This window comes from Periplaneta americana, chromosome 3 (genome assembly GCF_040183065.1).
Source record: "Periplaneta americana isolate PAMFEO1 chromosome 3, P.americana_PAMFEO1_priV1, whole genome shotgun sequence".
Lineage (NCBI taxonomy): Eukaryota > Metazoa > Arthropoda > Insecta > Blattodea > Blattidae > Periplaneta > Periplaneta americana.
The window spans coordinates 67,883,490-67,903,770 of NC_091119.1; the positions used below are offsets into that span (position 1 = coordinate 67,883,490).

Sequence of the window (20,281 nt, forward strand, 5' to 3'; positions counted from 1 at the left end):
TCGTCTCAACCTTCTTTATTTAATTTTCATCAGTGAGCATTTTCACATACTCAGGCCTTAATCTAGCAATTTAAGTCGCAAGATTCTTCACCACTTTACAAACTGTGTTTTATGCATCCCAGCATCATCACCTGCCTGCATCTGGAATGATACTGTTACAGAAGATCTTAGAGCTAACAAAACTTGCTCTGTAGCTGTCAGAGGATAGTGTAGTTGGTGATAAGATAATCTATTTTCAATGCGTCAAACTACATCCATGACTACAACTTCCATAAGGCGAAGCTGTTCCCGAAACTCTCCTTTGTTGTAAAAGCTTCTAACTCGATTTCTATACAATCTTGGCATATTATAGTTTGTCATATAATATATTTCTTCATATGAAGACGTATTGTTGACGTAATTATTGAGGGAATTTGATAAATATGTCTGATGAAGAATCGGATGAAAAGCCTAGTCACATTCCAAATGTTTAAAAATCACAAAAAAAAAAATCGTAAGAATTTCCTGAATTGCGATCAGTTCAAGGGCATCTCAAAGTCTTATGCTTTATGTTTACATTATGTATGTAATTAATATATTACCACAGTCTAGTATATACAGTCACGAAGCTTGAGTTGTTGAGGGTACTAGGAACAATAGACTGTGTAGGTACTATTTCGCATTGTCTGTAATGAGGCGATAGTAGCGATCCTATTGGTTAGCAACTATCTATGGATGCATATTTACTACGTATTGAGCTTCGTGACTGTATATACTAGATTGTGATATTACTTTGTTTCGCGGCTCAAACAGCTTCGTTAATTCATTATATGCTTTGCTCTTGAAACAAAAGGAAATATGCGACATGCATAATTTAAAATATGAAAGCCAATGAGTTGCTTAGTTGTAAAAACCCCTATGTTACAGAATTAAAAAGAGTTTTCGAACTGAAATTGCAAATTAACTACTAGGAAGACATTTTATGGAACTGGTAAGGTTAATTATTTTTGTTCTTAAAAAACTGCAGGAGGCATGATGTGTTCATATGCTACCAGTTTTTGATGATTTACAAAAAGACATAGAAGAAACCGTTTATAGCAACATCGCTTTTAATGACGCTATAACAGAGAAATCTAACGGTCCCGTCTAAATCCTATATGAACACTGTATTTAAAACATCCAATAACGTCCATTGTTGATTTTTGTTTGTTACGTATTTGGGGATTACCAGAGTGCGAATTAAGATTTCTGGTGGGGGGAATAGAGTCCTAAATAGAGAATACCATACATAAAATTATTATCCTTATTCGATGCGACTCAACGCTTGGTCACACTGAGTTGCTTGTCTTACATTTTGATCATAATAATAATAATAATAATAATAATAATAATAATAATAATAATAATAATATATTCATGTGCAGGCTTAAGAGAAGATGTGTAATTCCTAAGTTATTGATTGTTGCCAGCTTGCCGGTGATGATAATACATCAATATAATTTTTTTTGCATACTTTATAAAGAATATACTGTATACTCATATTACAAGAATTATATTTTGTGATGGGGATAGAAGTTATCCCTGGCAGGAATGTTAATATCAATTTATGAGAGGGGCATAACTTTCCAACAGGGGGAATCCCCTATCCCCCCCCCCGTTAATTCGTACCCTGGGGATTACTGACAACAATGTAACGCTTATTGTCAAATTCTTGTTTTCAATTAGATTGTAGATTTCAAATCAGTATGTCTGCTAATAGTCAAGGCAAGCATCGCTGTGAAGGTGTCGCAAAAAAGAAAAGTGCCTAGGCCTAATATTGAAGAAAAGTCACACATAATATGGCGATTAGAAAATGGGGAAACAAATGTCAGCATCGCGAAGAAATTGGTTGTATCACACTCAATGATTTCTACAATTTGGACGAACGGAGAGAAAATAAAATATTAGTTACATCAATATTATATTGAATCATGTCCCAAGGTATGTCATCCTTTGTTCCAAGGTACATCACCCTGTATCCTAAGATACATCACCCTTATGTACCTAGGGACAGTAAGTTTTAACTCTATTCTGTTCATTACCATGTAAGGTGCAGCCTAAAATTTACAGATATGAAATTTTTAGCAAAAAAACAAAAACCCGGTTTTTGTGACTATCAGCTATAACGACTGTAAACTGGCGGTCCCTTCGGAGTCGTTATAACCAGTTTCAACTGTATAAACTTTTCAGATAGGAACTTCTGTAACTAGGGCATTCAATAAAAAGTGAACTAGTGAACCAAGAACTTACAACTGCAGTACTTTCCGAGAAAGAGGTTTCTCTGAACAAGAAAACCGGAAAACTTTTTGTGTGTGGAACTTCCCTACATTACCAAGTAGGCCTAGAGGTTCCACGAATTTATCCAAAAGAGTTTCTGATACAAGTTTCTGATGATTATTATTTGTAACGCACTTCAGTATGTCACACTGGCACAAAGTAGGCAGAACAACGTTTTTCATAGACATACAGATGAGCTGGCTGGTGCTGCACCTACAGTTGGAATTTGGAAATAAGCCGTTTCAGTGAAAGCATTGTTAAAATGGTCGATCAGGCACTACAAGCAGCCATTGGATGCGTTCGAGCAGGTGAAGCACTAAACATTTCTTAAGCACATTATTCATGAAATTTTTCGCCTTTGCAATTTGTTGTAAGCTGTAAATGCGATGTATAGAGTATTTCAAAAGTCAGTTCAAATATTAAACCGTTATAAATATTATAATATTTGACATAGGGGAAAAACAAAAACATCACAGTGTTGGGCAAACAACGGGGTTTACAAAACATTGGGAAGATGTCCGCCGTTCTCTTGTTCAACGCACAGCATTCTGTCTGTGACACCATGCACAGCATTTTGCAGATAATGCCTTGGAATACTGGCAATTTCTTGCGAGGTGGCATCTTTCAGTTGCAGTAGGGTTGTGGGATGTTTCAGGAAAACTCGTTCTTAACCAAAAGTCGGCTGGAATGAAATCTGGAGATCGCGGAGGCCACATTGTTGGAACGTGCCCACTGATGACTTTGGTCGGAAAACGAACCTCAATTACGCGTGTTAACACTATTAATTTTCTGTGGGTTATTTTACGACGCTTTATCAACGTCTTAGGTTATTAACGTCTGAATGAGATGACGGTGATAATGCCGGTGAAATGAGTCCAGCACCGAAAGTTACCTAGCATTTGCTCATATTGGGTTGAGGGAAAATCCCGGAAAAAATCTCAACCCCGACCAGGAATCGAACCCGAGCCACCTGGTTTCCCGGCCAGATGTGCTAACCGTTACTCCACAGGTGTAGACAATAATAGAATAAGACAGACTGTTACAGTAAACGGGGAGCGCTACTACAGCATGTTACAGAACTTCGTCATTCCTAGACTGAGGAATCACGATATGGGAAATATAATCTTCATGCAAGATGGCGCTCCACCCCACATCTTTATCCCTGCAAAACAATCAATTATGCAGATGTTCGGCGATCGTGTCATCAACAATGTGGTCTCCGCGATCTCCAGATTTCAATCCGGCTGACTTTTGGTTGTGGGGTTACCTTAAAGAACGAGTTTTCCTGACACATCCAACAACCCTACTGCAACTGAAAGATGCCATCTCGTAGGAAATTGCCAATATTTCAAGACAGTTGCAAAATGCAGTGCATGCTGTCGCAGACAGAATGCTGTACGTTGAACAAGAGAACGGCGGACATCTTCCCAATGTTTTGTTTTATAAACCCTGTTGTTTGCCCAACACTGTGATGTTTTTGTTTTTTCCCTATCTCAAATATTGTAATATTTATAGCGGAATATTTATAGCGGTTTAATGTTTGAACTACCTTTTGAAATACCCTATATATATATATATCGAAAATGAAAACAAATTAAGCGTGTTCATAACGACTATGTTTTGGCGGACGCCGCACATACAAACTTCTTTTTATTTGATTTAGTTTATTATGGTGCAACCATTTTTGCTCTCTGTTATATAAGACAAATTTTACTCAAACCTTGGTTGTAGTTGCCATGCTAGTCATTTTATATAAATGCTGATTATTACTTTTTGATTGCAGGAAGCTTAGGGCAGCTTGGAGTAGAAGTGGCCAGGTTTCTTCGAAATATCTATGGACGTGATAACGTGATCATGTCTGACATCATCAAACCCAGCAAAGAAGTCTTCCATGATGGTCAGTATTCTATGAGGACAATCAATAAATTCCAGATCTGAACTATCACACTATGATTGAAATATTTGTTAAATGTTTAGTGTTTCAGAATAGTTCCATTTCCTAAGTTGTAAATGTAAACAAATTTTATTGATAAAATGACGAGGAGGCTATATCTACTATTCATGTTCATGAATTATATTTTATTAACGTGGAGATTTAAATTATACACAGTTACCTTTTTTTTATACATAACACAAATCATTGCCCTTTATGAGTTACTAATCTACTCTGGGCAGTAGGGTGCAAGTTTGGAATGTGGCGGTAACCACTAATTTATATATTTATATGGAAGACTGGAGCCTCCCGAACAACTGAAGCCCATTCTTTTCTGTCCTACGTCAATCTCCTCCAAATTCTAATATTATCTCCCTTATGTCCTCCTCTATATTCTCCAACTATTCTTTCCTTGGTCTACCTACGCATCTTCTTCCGCCAGAATATCCTTAGTATATTTCACTTAAAGATCTCTCTTCACTCCTTCCTAACCATCTTAGCCGTAAACTTTTAATTTCACTGATAATCTGAGGGTTTCTTTACAGTCCACTCAATTCTTCATTGTTTGTAATTTTCCAATCTCCATTTTATAAGTTATAATCTTCTCAGTATTTTCTTTTCGGATGCAACAATTTTTCTCTCATCATTCTTAACATACACCAAGTTTCGGATGCATACGTCGCTATGGGTCTAATTATTATTCTATAAATTTTCTTTTTCTCTTTCCTTGAGAGATCCTTGAATTTCATTAGCGAAAAAAATGTCCAACAACATCTGTCTCCTGCTTTCAATCTTTCCATTATTTCTTCAGAAGTCACATTATATTCTGGAATAACTGAACCCAAGCGCGCACGCACGCACACACACACACAGACAGAGAAAAAATCCGCAAAAATCAGCTGGGGACTGCAGCACGGAGCATTAAGAACTATGTACAAGGGTGCAATTCTACCATTGCTATCATACGGTGCGCCAGTATGAATAGAAGTATTAAAGAGGCAGTAAAATCAAATGAAATATAAGAGAATACAGAGACTGATAAATATAAAAATAGCCAAATCCTTTAGAACTACATCAGATGACGCCTTCTGTGTGGTGACAGGGCTAACCCCAATAATAACACTGGTGAACAATAATTTTGTTAAATGTACAATTTCTGCTGTTTCTTATGTAATTTCATCTGCTAATTCCAAAAATGAAGTCAGAATTTTTCTACCACCCATCATTATTTTGTAATTTTAGAAAAATTGATTTATTTTTATTGCTATATAGCCATAGTCTTTAACATGCTAATGAAAAGAAAATGTTTCAAATATTTGATTTCATTGCTTTAATAATAGACCTATTACTTTAGATCATTGTTGGCTGTGAAGTCAGAGTTCATAAATATAAATTTTATTCCTCATAAGACTGCGAGAGTTAGTATTAATTGTCAGTTGAGTTGACATTTACATTCATGAAACAATTTTCATAACCTGTGTTTTTTGTCCTAATTTTAAGTGTGTTAAAAGTGTCTTATAAAGTGAAACATACCTCGAAATACCGTGTAACAATTTTTGTTACGTTTGTGGTTAATTAACTTTCAATTTTACTACACTAGTTAAAAAAGCTTACGAGTGTTCTTTTGATTCAAAAATAGATGAGGGCATGAAGTGAGCTCCTGAAGTCTGTTGTGCTTCATGTAATTCTATTAGTTTAACTGATTATCTAAAAGGATCCCGTTTTATGGCTTTTCCAGAAACCTAAGGATCATTCAACAGACTGTCACTTTCTAGGAACCACAGATCAGAAGATTACAGAGAACTAGTCAACGAGCTGATTCAGAACTATAACGTGATGGGTGTCATATCTATCAAAAGAACTTCTTGGATTCTTATCTATTTTTTCTTTCCTCAAAGCTTTTGGTTAGTGAGCGACAAACATGGGGGATCATTTTCGTCAGGATTTTTCTGAAATGAAAGGCCCTGCCAGGAAAAATGGAGTCCAAATATTCTGACAGACTACTCCTGGACACTCAAAAGAAATGTTTCTCAAACGAAGTATAGCCTAAAATTTATTTCACACACATTTTAGGTAAATAAATATGATTTTAGGTAAAATGTTACAAGGCATAAAAACTAGAAAAGTCTGACGTACATTTCATATAATTGCTGAAAAACCCTGAGTGATAGAAACATTTTGAAACCAGATCTGAAATCAGCACGAAAAATTCTATAAGAATCACCCATTCTTTATCTTTTAACAAAAAATATGTTTAATTTTGATAACCAGTGTAATCAAAATGGAAGAGATTGCTGATCTGTACGTTAGAGCAAAGAACACAGAAATGGCAGAACTACAACTAGACGTTCCCATACCTTATGAAAATTGGCCATATCCAACTGATTTCGTCAGAATTAAAAGTGTAAGGAGAAATGCGGACTGTAGGTTCGGGAATTGCCATACTTAGGAATCAAGAAATAATATATAGAATTAAATTTCGGTTGCACAAAAAATGTTCTAACAATCAGGCCGAGCAAATAGCCATTATAAAAGCTCTGGAAAAGATAAAGTAACTGAGCACTATTGGACAGGAATGGAGGACTGCAGCAATATATACAGACAGACAGATAATGCTGGACTCACTCAGAAACCCCAACATCCACAACGAATAATAGATGCCATCAAGAAAAAAGTTCAGATCCTGGAAGACGGAAACTGGACGATAGAGTTCAGCTGGATAAAAGCTCTTGCAAGATATCACAGAAATGAATTGGCAGATAAACTTGTGAAGAAAGCAGCAGCAGTAGACACAGCTTTAGAAATGTGTTATGAGAGAGTACCGAAAAGCCACATAGTAAAAGAGAGGCGAGAAGGGAGAGAAGATCAAGGGAAAGGGAATGGCAAATGACTACAAAGGGAGAAGTAACCAATTCTTTTTTCCCCACGGTAAAAAATAGGCTAAAAATGAACATCTCTCTTACGCCAAACCTGGCAGTCCTCTTGACTGGGCATGGACAGTTCAGGTCCCATTACCACCGTTTCCAGATTATGGATAATCCATAATCCACATGTAATGCTCCAAAGCAAACAGTTGATCACATTATACGAATGTCAAAAATTAGAAAAACTAAGAAATGACCTCAAAAACGAAATTGGGAAGAAAGGTGAAAAATGACCAGTAACGAAAACTTCAATGATAAATGCTCACAAGAAGGAATTTCTTAAGTTTGTCAACAGCATCGATTTCCAGCTTCTGTAATACCGGTACTCCTCAGGAAATAAAGACATACCAGAGGGTGGTGGGGGGGGGGATCAAGATAAATGTCAAATTCAGTTTAAGTTTAATTAGGCACATATCAGAACACTACTTAAGAATATTAAATCAGGAAAATATTGCACGAACTTATTGTCAAGATACAGAAATACTAGTTGTATTACTAGACTATAATAGGTGTTATATAATAGGAAGTTTCAACATAAGGGATTAAAAAAAAATGTTGTACAATTACACAGTACAAAATAGCAACATTCAGCCATTGTTACAATTATATGACAGCAAGACATTAAAGTGTACCAACAAGATTGATAAATGCTATTATAAGCACGTACGAGGAAATGGTGCGAATAGTAAGAATGGATGGGGAATTATCAGAAGAATTCAGAATGGAGATAGGAGTTAAACAGGGGGACAGTCTAAGCCTGCTTCTCTTCATAATATTTATGGATGAAATAATTAAAATATGTAAACGTAGGACACATAGAACTAAAGTGGGAAATTGGAGATTAAGACCAGTATATTTACAAATGTTAATCTATGCGGATGATATAATTTTAATAGCAGAAACACCTGAAAGGCTACAACACATGCTGATGGAATGGAACGAAGAGTTAATGAGAAAAGGGATGCGGATTAATGTCAACAAGAGTAAAGTAATGTGGATCTCTAAGAAAGAAAGACAGGAAACAGAATTTAACATTGAATGTGAAGGACAAAACCTGGAGAGAGTGGAAAGTTTTAAATATTTGGGAACACTAATAACTAGTGATGGAAGAGTAGATCAAGAAGTACTGTACAGGGTAAAGAAAGCAACATCAGCATACTATCAAATAAGTAATACAATAGTTGGGAAAAAAGAAATAACCACTAAGACAAAAATACAGATATATAATTCAATAATTAAACCTTATAATACAATATAGCAGGGGCGTATTTTGCGGGCTACCGGGGCTACCGGTGGTAGCCCAAGGAAATTACAAAAGAAAAAGTTTATAATATAACATAATGTAATAATTTTGTATTATTAGTTTTACCATAGTAATTAAAATTAAAGTAATTGTTAGATATATTTTGTGTAATAATAGGGTCAGCGGTAGCCCAAACCCTTTAACCAGTATACGCCACTGCAATATAGTACCGAAAGCTTACCTTCTTAGATAATCATCGAAGTAAATTAACAGCAGTGGAAATGAAATATCTTAGAAGAACTGTAGGAAAGACCAGAAGAGATAGGATAAGGAATGACAGGATAAGAGAAGAAGTTAAAATGAGAAAAGCATTAACAGAGGTGATTAATGAAAGGCAGTTGAAATGGTCTGGGCATGTATATCGTATGGGAGAGGAAAGGAAGGTTAAACAGGTGATGGAAATGAGATTGGAAGGAAGAAAGAGAAGAGGAAGACCAAGGATTAAATGGGAGGATACAATAGAAAGAATAGGCCAACAGAAAGGAAAAACAATGCTAGAGATGAAGAGAATGTGTAGAGACTGGGAAAATGGATGAAATGGACGGAGAGAGGCGAACCCGATGCTTAGCAGCAGAAGGGACTGAAGTAGAAGAAGAAGAAGAAGAAGAAGAAGAAGAAGAAGAAGACATTAAAGTAAGAATGGAATCAATAACAATATTAAGAATAATCAGACATTTAGTATTACTATGGATGTAATGGGATATGCAGTAAAAAAAAAAACACACACACATTTTAGATTATGTGGAGTGTAATTTAATCTTTAATTACAAAAAATCCTATTAGCATGTCACGAATAATAAAGTAAATAAGACCATTTAACTTAATAGAACTAAACAAACTTACGCCTACGTGTTGTCTAAATACTCTTTAATTTGTGGGATTTTAGTTTTTCAGGATATATGTGTTCCGAAGTAGACTTTTGGATAGACTATTTCACCGTGTCATGGAACTTCACATTTGGAACATTTTAGAACTCTAGACCTATAGGCAGATTCCATCATCAGGGCAAACTGGTATGATCTGAGGGATCACCTACTATGTTGAGCTCGTTATGTCTGGTTAATTATTCCAAACAATTGCGTCTTATGTCATACTTATATTTTGTCCTGATGATGGAACCTGTACATCGTTCTGAAACAAACAAACATCTGGGTGGAAATTTCAATCTTCTAAATTTTTGTTAATGTTCTCTAGAAATAATTATTCCAATGTCAGTTTCGCTGGAAACTATCCTCATAAAAAACCCTATGTGAGAATCTGGCAAACGTGATCACACATACGTACTGGTTCTCTTAAAAATATATTATGCCTATACTTTTTGGTACTGGTAGCTACACTTTTATTATTAGATATATTTCAAACTGAAGTCATCATTTGCTTTAATGAAAAGCACTCATAGACCATTTCAGAAGTGTCAATTTCTATATTGTTCATTTTTCTATATACATTTTGCGTGGGACCTCCGTTAGGCTTTGGACAATGAAGAACAAAACTAAAATATACAGTCTATGAAGAAGTCCATGGAACTGCCGACAATGGCAGTAACAGATCGTTGGACAATAAACTAAACCTAGTAACTGAAGTAAACAAAAAATTAGATCTAGTGATAAAGCTGGCAGGTGTAGCAACATGGTGAAGTACTCAAGAAACTATAAACACGAGCTACAAAAAACTTGTATGAAACCAGTGATGAAGTATAGGAATGAAGTAACAGCATGAGCAAAATCGTTTGTTATAAACGAGCTAGAGCCTGCACAAAACAATGCTCTTAGACTGATAAGTGGGGCAGTAAAAACACCTACACTGTCATCTACAATTTACCCATACAAATAGAAACAAAACAACAAGCAGCAACATCAGTTTTAAACTTAAAGCTATACACACTGTCCAGTGAGTAAAACAATCAAAAGAGAAGCAGAATTTAAAAACATATACTGGTACCTTACCCTCCAGCTGCATTGAATTATTCTTAATATACCAGTACCTCAAACAATAGAACCCTTTTACCCAGTAACTACTCCAATTGACTATCAATCATACAAAATTAATGTTTCTCTAGCAGATGATGTAAAAAGCAGAAAGTGTTAGATGCAGAATGAAATAGATAACCATTAATACAAAACAAGAACAGTACCCATATAAAGAATGGTTCAAAATATTTTTAGATGGGTCATTTATACAAAAAAAACGATTCCCGTACATTTTTCACAATCTGTAATTCCCAATGACAATTTTTTCCAAAGTCTTTTCCCCAAAGATATTTTTCCCAAACTGCAATTTCCTCAAGACTAAATTTCCCAATTTTTAAATTGGCCACTTTTCCCAAAAGTCATTTGCATTCCAAAAAAATTCAAACAACATATAATTTTCCGAAATCGTTTACTTAGAAATGAGGAGGTCAGTAGCAAAAGGGTACAAGTGACATTTCTAAGAACATGAGTTAAGTGCATCCTGGGCAAGCTAAAACATTTAAAATTTTAGTGGCAAAGGGATACATCTTTTAACCACACCACACACTAAAATTGGAATAAAAAATTTCACGGATTTTACGAAATCTTAAGCACTTTCAATCACATTTTGTCACAAATAACTTAAGTGCACTTATACCCCTTTGCTTCTGACCCCCTCAAATGAAAGATGATCAGTTACAAACAGAAGTTGTGGCCAATGCATCTTAGATAATCCAGAGTTCTGTTATCTTCTTTGTACTGATTGTAATCAAGCACAATATCTCTTATTCTTACAAACCCACTTTTGTGTAGGCTTTGCCTTAACAGACTGACCCAATGACAGTTGAGCAACGGATGCTTCAGTGTCTACCTGATCCTTTTGAAACTTACCAGCTAGTGTCATCTTATAACAGTTTGAGATTTCCCGTAAATCTTCTAAATTAATTGGTTCGTAGCCAGTTCCCTTCTCCTAACATGGCATAAAGAATCCCTGAGATTCTCTCAATCTGGGAACTGGCTTAAAAGGGAGAAATGGTCATTGAGATAATGCATAACTGGGACTATCAGATTGACAAGAATGGTTTAGGAAAACTGTTCAGGAACGAAAAAACAAAGAAGAGAGGTTTAGGCATTTATCCTCTCCCATTGTCCCATTACCTATCAGTTGGGAAAACAAAATAAATTTTGACACTGAAGTTAAAGCTGTTCAAATAGCTTTACAACAACTCATAATTTATATCGACTATAGATACAGTATTCAGTAAAGCTGTGTTATTAATAGGTTCAAAGTCAGATGTACAAGGAATAAGATCAAATAGCTACCCAATTCGGAAGAAACAAGAAAACTGAACAGCTAAGAAATGTATTAGTTTAGGTAAGGAAATCTACTTTCAGTCGATATCCTCCCATGTAAAAGTGGAAAGAAACGAAAAGATTGATACCCTAGCAAAGAAGGGCACCAAAATAATCCCAGAAAAATCAATTTTGAAAGATACCAGATTACAAGGGAAAAATCTGGAATGGAATCCTGGACATATTTGAGAGAATACAAAAACAAACCAAGAAAATAATCTGTGGCTGTATTTCGACTGACCACCAGGCATGACTGCTTAGCAGCCCAAAAACAAAGAGTGAACATGTTTACATCTGCCATATTAGGGTTGCTAGTTTTAAAAAATATCAAAGAGGGACATTTTTACTGCAGTTTATATACAGACGACTTAATAATAATGTATTAATACAGTGTAGCCTATGTATGCATAGGATAATTTTATTAAAGAATTACTTTTTCAACATTTTAACGAATATTTATCATTGCGTTTGTCACAATTTACAATACTGTGTCATTTAATGTGACAATTTAATATAAATAACAGAAAAAAATACATGATAATAGAAAAAAGGAGCGTTTAATAAAGAGATGCATTTGGCTTTTATCGATTTTAAAAAGGCTTTGGATAAAGTCAATAGAAAAAAGTTATTCGAAATCCTGGAAGAAGATCATGTTCCAAACCAATTAATAAATGCAACCTATAATAATTATAAATAAATATAAATTATTTATATTGTGAAAAATTGTATTTCAGTATGTACTGAAAACAACCAAACTGAGTGGAAATCAATTAATCAAGGTGTCCAACAATGTCATGTTTTAAATATTTCGGTTATCATTTGAGCTATGAACAAGAAAAAGATATTTCTACAAAACTGAATTACTTTAACTATGCAATAAATACTATTAATAACATTTTCAAACCTTCTCTTGTCCAAAACCATACAAGTATTAAAGCCTATAAAACATTGCCGAAACCTGTTCTTATGTATGGAAGTGAAGCTTGGACCATACGTAAGATCACTGCCAATGAAATGAAGTTCTTAAGAAGAACTGCTGGCTATACTTGATTAGACAAGAAGAAAAATTTTGATATTTTTAAAGAATTAAGTAGTGACCCAATTTTACAGAAAATGAAAAAAATATAGACAGGAATGGAAACATATACTCTGGATGCCTAGAACAGGGATACCACGTAAACCACTAAATTACCGCCCTTTAAAAATAAGATCTTTGAGCTGTCAGCTGAAACGATGGAATGAGACCATAACAGTCACCAGGCTTATTACGTGATAGGAAGAAGATTTAGATTAACATATAAATATAAAAATACAAGCTTAAAGTGATAGGAGAGTATTAACTTAAAGTAATAGGAGAGTACTCTCTTAAATTTACATACCCCTCAAGTCTGAACATTGTGCGTGGTGCATTTGTTTCATGTCATGCACGAATTTCAATTCCACTTAGAAATGGGTAATATCTCAAAAAGCGGGACATTCTGCGTCCCACGATGGGTATGAATGGGACACGGGAAATTTCTTGAAAATCAGGAATGTCCCGCCATATCAGGACATCTGACAACCACAGGGGCGAATGCTAGTCACGAAAGTTAGGCTTGCTCTTTTATTCATAGGAGAAGATGGGAGGATATAATAATTCATAATTAATAAAAATAATCAGACCCACATAAATAATTTATTTTATAATTATGAAATCATTATGAGTCATGGATCATATTCGCTTATCAGATGTAGAAGTTCGATATAATATAACAAACATAGCCAACAAAACAGTTTATTTAGTTTTTTCGACCCTGCCAACCAATGCACATTGTTGTATTAAGCTGCACTGAACGAGCGCACATATTCTCTATAATGTCTGTCTTCTCTTGAATAGTCCTTCGGGAAAATGGATTTAATAATAAGGTTTCAATGACACACAATCCCGAACTCATTGCAATTCTTCAAATTAATGTTTAAGAATTAATAATACATGCAGCAGCTAACATATGCATTCCGCTCATACAATTACATTGTACTCGCAGATCACAACACATTCCCACTGCCAATACTGGTCTGTGTAACGTTAAATAGTCGTTGGTGTAGCTCTCGGACCAGAGCTTCAAACAACATATAACAGGAGCATGTGCGCCTAGGACGGGCCAAGGAGGAAGGCACTTGCGCGCGCATCATATTCTCGCTATTTCTACGTCTTTCCTGTAGTCCCAAGAAACGAGCAAGCGTTGCGATATTTGCGGTGTGCAACCTGCGGATGGTATTACGCCTATACAGTATTCCAAAAATCAAAATAAATTTTAATGTACGTAACGCCATTTTGAGAAATACACATTCTACGAAAATATTGGGCTTGCTCAGCAAGCATAGCATGCCCTGAGAAATCGCCCCTGGACAACCATATGCCAGATGCACCATATTATGTAATGATGATGACTCCATCATGAATATTGCTCACCTGAAGGTGTGCAGAAAACAACCCCAGCAAAAATCAGAACAATGTTCAGTTATATTGGGAAGCAGTTAGCCATTAGAAACAACATCTAAAACAACTTCTTTTTCTAACAGAAAATAAGTGTAGTTCATTTAAAGATTTTATGGTGCATTAGTGAAACTAATAAAATTTTTTCTTGCATTTATATTATAAAACTTACTTACAAATGGCTTTTAAGGAACCCGCAGGTTCATTGCCGTCCTCACATAAGCCCGCCATCAGTCCCTATCCTGTGCAAGATTAATCCAGTCTCTATCATCATATCCTACCTCCCTCAAATCCATTTTAATTTTTAATATTATCCTCTCATCTACGTCTCGGCCTCCCCAAAAATCTTTTTCCCTCCGATCTCCCAATTAACACTCTATATGCATTTCTGGATTCGCCCATACGTGCTACATGGCCTGCCCATCTCAAACGTCTGGATTTAATGTTCCTAATTATGTCAGATGAAGAATACAATGCGTGCAATTCTGTGTTGTGCAACTTTCTCCATTCTCCTGTAACTTAATCCCTCTTAGCCCCAAATATCTTCCTAAGAGCCCTATTCTCAAATACCCTTAATCTCTGTTCCTCTCTCAAAGTGAGAGTCCAAGTTTTACAACCATACAGAACAACCAGTAATATAACTTTTATCTTATTGTATGGATTCGTAACAAGCTATTTTTTTACGGTGATGGGTTGTTAGCCCTTCCCCCAACCCCGAAGCTGGAGGACCACCCCTTATCAGCTGTCCAAGACTGTTTATTCAATATATTCGCAGCTACCCTCCATATCTGTAGGCTGTCTCCTCTATCCGCAACCTGATAGGAATCCACAATGCGTGAATTTATATTGTAAAAAGTTATATAAATTAAAATAAAAGCAGAATGAATTTATTTGTAGCATTGTAATATTGACCTGCGAAAATATGACTACTGAAGGATGTTAACAGTTGCACTAAAAAAAAAAGGGGGGTATGTTACAATGACAGGACTTTTTTCAGGGCCATATATCTTTGCTGACATCCTGGACTTCAAGGGTTTGCAAGAAATCGTTGTGGCACATCGGATTGACTGGCTTATTCATTTCAGTGCGCTACTCAGTGCCATAGGGGAACAAAATGTGCCATTAGCAGTCAGAGTAAATATAGAAGGTAAGTTATTATTAACAATAATTATTCTGAATATCGTTATTTATGATCAAATAATGAGTTTTACTTAATCTGAAAATATTTAAATGATTTCTTTTAAATAAAAGACAATATAATATGTTCAACTATATGATTTTCAGGTATTCACAATGTGATTGAGCTGGCGAAACAGTACAAATTAAAACTGTTCATCCCTAGTACAATAGGAGCTTTCGGACCAGAATCTCCTAGAAACCCAACACCAAATGTAACAATACAGCGACCAAAAACTATATATGGAGTTTCTAAAGTTCACGCTGAATTAATGGGAGAGTATTATTTCCACCGGTACGGTCTGGATTTCAGGTGTCTTCGGTTTCCAGGAGTCATTTCCAGTGATCCTCCAGGCGGTGGAACTACAGGTAAGTGATTTACATAGGCTAATTAAACAATTTTTAACATGATTCCTTTTTTTATAGATTTGGAATTTTAATGTTTACAAAAAATGGCCTAATGCCTGCAAGGACAATGATGATGAATGTTTACAAATTGTATGTCATGTAACAAATCAAAAGAAATGGATAAAGACCGTATCTTAATTGTTGTCAACAAATGGTAAATGTATTTATGTCAGTTCTTTTTCCTTTATGTTCACTAAAGACAGCTTTTTTTTTTTTGATTCATACAAATCTCTAGTGCGTAAGTCTACATTACATTAAAGTTCTTTTTTTACCTTGTACAGAGGAGGGACACGAAGGCTTGCACTGCAGCCTGAGGCTTATTGTGCTTACCACTCCTATTTTGTGAATGATTGGGTAGCCAAATGGCCGTGCTCTTGTACAAGTACAGCACGCCGCACTGTGAAATTATCTTGGGCTATTTTATGGATGATGATATCTGAATTAATAATGGCGAAATGAGTCTGAGGTCCAATGCCGGAAGTTAGCCACTAATTCTGTTTCAATTGGTTGAGGGAAAAGCCCAGAAGAAACCCCAACTAGGTAACTTGTCCCAACCAGGATTTGAACCTGGGCCTAATCGTTCACAGTCAGACACGCTAACCATTACTCCACAGTGGTGGACTTACAATGATAATACCAGAATTTTTTCACAATTCCCGGGGACATACTGACATAGGGGAAAAAAAAATACTTTTTGCATTTAGCTAGATGGCCATACACTTATGTTGGGTTTACACAATTTAAAGAATTGGAAAACTGGTACTCTATTTACAGACTAAATTATTGTTTTTTATTTCAGAAGAGTGAATTCTTTAAGCAGGTCTTCTCTAGATCTCAATTTTTCAGCATTTTGCTGACAGGTCATGTTGAAGTTGGTTAAGATAGCAGCATGGCGCAAAGAATTTCTAAGCTCATTCTGGATTTTTTGGAATGTAGGCTACACATCATGTTTATTGAAGAAATTCTCTCCACTGAAGCATTATTTTCAGAATACAGAGATAGTTCAATCAATTTCTGGAGTTGTGCACAGGGAATCATTTTCTCAGGAAAAATAAAAAATTCCTCTACAATTTTAGTAAAGACAAGCATTTTCTTCATTTCAATTTGTCATTTTCTCTGAAGTCTCATACAGGGTTGTTTCCGATCTCTGATAACGAATTTGAATGACATCATGTATGTCAGGAATCACACTATAGCTGAGAGGTGACAGACCAATAATGAGTGATTTCATAATCAGAATGCACGGTGTATCACAGTAGCAATGCCCAAGAAAATCGAGTCTTTTTGAGAGGACTACATAACAAACCTTTCCGATATGAAGTACAGTTACGTGAAAAAAAAAAAACCTGGTTTCGTTATTTCCAAGAAAGACATCTTGTGTGGCAAAGCTCGGATGGGATTAATTCCAGAGTGGAAAAAGCAAGCAAATCCACCCCCTGTCACAAGTCGCTGCACGATATGATACAAATTAATTCCATTCGAGATTTACCAATCTTGCCTTTCTTGGAAATAACGAAACTCGTTTATTGTAGGCTTCTTTTATTTTCACTTAACTGTACTTGGCATCGGAAAGGGTCGTAATGTACCCCTCACAAAAAGGCTCGAATTTCTTGGAAATTTCTACTGTGATTTGCCGTGCACTCAATGACATCACTCACTACTAGTCTGTCATCTCGCATCACAGTTCAGCTGTTGTGTGACTCCTGACGCACATGAAGTCATTCAAATTCGTTATCAGAGATTAGAAACAACCCTGTATTTCTTCAAGCAAGACATTTAATCAGATACATTATCTGCATCCAGGGGTGTATCTTCAAATCTTTCTCTTTTAAGAGGAGGTCTCAGTACCAGTAATATAAGTATATTTCGTACATGTCTTATCTTGTGAACAAATAACCCAGATATTGGGATATTCAAGAACATTTTCATAAAATTTATGAGAGGTATTCAGAATTCTGTTGTGAAATAAAAACCATTTTCTTCTAAAAATGCCCAAAAGTTGCTTAATTGATGGTAGAATAAATTTATCTTCCTTCCTGGAGTTCAATATTTTTTTTATAACTTCGATAATAATGGAAGACTCGACTGCAGTTACGTCCTCACCAGGAGCGGCTTTCGAAGGGGGGCTGCGGAGCTGCAGCACCCCCAGACAGTTGTGGCTCTTGTCTCGTTTTATGTTGTGAAATATATTTATTATACATTCTCTATTTAGCGGTTCGAATTTTTTTAATAAAATTTCGCTCTCATTGACAGCAAGCAATCTTTAGTGAAGTCACTTCCTCCCCTGGTGCTGCCAGAGCGAAACCAGAGACAAGGACTATAGAATGAAGCCACTTCCTTCTCTGGAGCTGCCAGTCTCGTCTCGGATGCTTTGCGCGTTAGTTTTACCCCTCCCTCTGCTGCCCCTTGCCACGAATCCAGAGTTTCCAGGTGCTGCAAAATTCGCAGCAGTTTGTCAGTAGTGCGCAGTTTTAAATACATTTTCTTTAATGTTGTGAGTATAACAATTGCAACAATGTTTAATTCTGTACAATATTTACGGTCTATTCAGTTCAGCACCTTAACAATTCAGGAGAAATGTGAAATTAAGTGCCCATCAGTTGAATGTCATAATGGAAAGAGCCGCTAAACAAAATACAAAGGCTCGCGTATTTTTTGCTAATTTATCCAGTATCCCTGCTTTCTTCTCTCGATCTCCTCACAGTCTGTATTAGATTAATGTGTTTCAAAGACAATTCCATCAGCTGGGGCAACAAGATGGAGTTTTAAAATAAGAACAGTAAATGTTGTTCATGAAAAGAAGGAGCCATTGCTAGAATGTTTTCAAACCCTAATGGAATCTGAAACATCTAACAACATCACAATAAATGAGGCAAGCACGGAACAGTGCACAGTTGAGCAGCGAGATCTGTGAAAATTAAAACCCTAAAAAGCGTCGTAAGGTCGAAGGATTCAGACAAGGGTTGTGGCACCCAAGGAAGTGTGTAACATCATTATCACACAAGCTAACACCCGATTCCAGTTCATAGATCATCTGATATTATTTTCTCTTCTGTGCCAAGAAAAATTTGAATGCTACAAAAGCTCATTTCCTCAAAATGACTTAACTGTATGTGTGAAGCTTTTTCCAATGTTCGATAAAGACAAACTAAAAACGGAACTCACTGTGTTGTATCTGAGACAAGAATTCAGAAATATCAGTGACGCAGTCAAGCTCTTGCAGTTTCTTCTATCTGAGAGCTTGCAGGCCTCATTTTCAGAAGTTGTGAAATTACTACGCATAGCTATCACCATACCAATGACAACTTCCGAACCAGAACGTTGCTTTTCGTGTTTGAAGAGAGTAAAATTCTATCTTAGAAATACGATGAGAGAAGTGACTGCATTAGCTATGTTTTCTATTGTGAAGATTATGTTAAACGACATACCGGATTTTAATAAGAAGATGATTCAAAAGTTTGCAACCTACAAGACAAGGTGCATGGAACTAATCTTTAAATAAAATAAGTTGCTTGGTTTATTTTTGTATGCAGCCCCTCTTAATTCAATACCCACGAGCCGCCACTGGTCCTCACCTTCAGTTTTGATTATGGCATCATGAAAAAGCAGCAATGTTGCATTAATAAATTTATCACAGCTATGTGCAAGGATCATTAAACCATATTAATAATTAACAATGAAAATCCGGCGTTATCTGGGAAAATGTTATTAAATCTGGGTACATTTTGGGGTGAATTTTGGCTAGGAAAAAATGCAAAATCTGGGGACTGTCCCCGGGAAATGGGGACATCTACTAACCTTACATTACATGGAATTAGCATATGGAATGGTTGTTTAACATGATTCCTTTTTTATAGATTTGGAATTTTAATGCATACATGGTAAACTTGACAGACAAATGGCATGTCATTATTAAACTTCTACCTTAGAGTAGCGTCTGGTATTTTCAATATGCCATCTGATGAAATAAATCTGACGATTTTATATGCACTAGTAAACAAACGGAGACGAAATAAAAAAGGAAAATTTAGGTGCATACACAAATAAAAGAAAATATGATTGAACATCAGTAACGTTTTTGTAATTTCAAAGAATTCTTTTCACAATTATTGTATTCCATAGGTCTTACATTAACATTACAACTTTGAAATTTGAAACAAGTAAAGATTATACAAAAATATATACACAATAATTATTTATTTTAGAAGGTTATTTTATTACACTTTATCAACATCTTAGGTTATTTAGCGTCTGAATGACATGAAGGTGATAATGCCGGTGAAATGAGTCCGGGGTCCAGCACCGAAAGTTACCCATCATTTGCTCATATTGGGTTGAGGGAAAACCCCGAAAAACCTCAACCAGGTAACTTTCCTCGACCAGTAATCGAACACAGGCCACCTGGCCACCTGGTTTCGCGGCCAGACATGCTAACCGTTACTCCACAGGCGTGGACACAATAAT

At 35.8% G+C, this 20,281-nt stretch overlaps 1 protein-coding gene across 6 annotated transcripts in view; it reads left to right on the forward strand.

Moving 5' to 3' along the window:
• Tdh (L-threonine dehydrogenase) overlaps nucleotides 1–20,281 on the forward strand; it is a 101,211-nt gene that overhangs the window by 66,410 nt on the left and 14,520 nt on the right. For all 6 annotated transcript variants that reach the window (XM_069820687.1, XM_069820686.1, XM_069820688.1 and 3 more), the window contains exons 3-5: nucleotides 4,079–4,192; nucleotides 15,231–15,380; nucleotides 15,518–15,778. In XM_069820687.1, coding sequence (XP_069676788.1) covers nucleotides 4,079–4,192; nucleotides 15,231–15,380; nucleotides 15,518–15,778 — 525 coding nt within the window. The remainder of the gene's footprint in view (nucleotides 1–4,078; nucleotides 4,193–15,230; nucleotides 15,381–15,517; nucleotides 15,779–20,281) is intronic.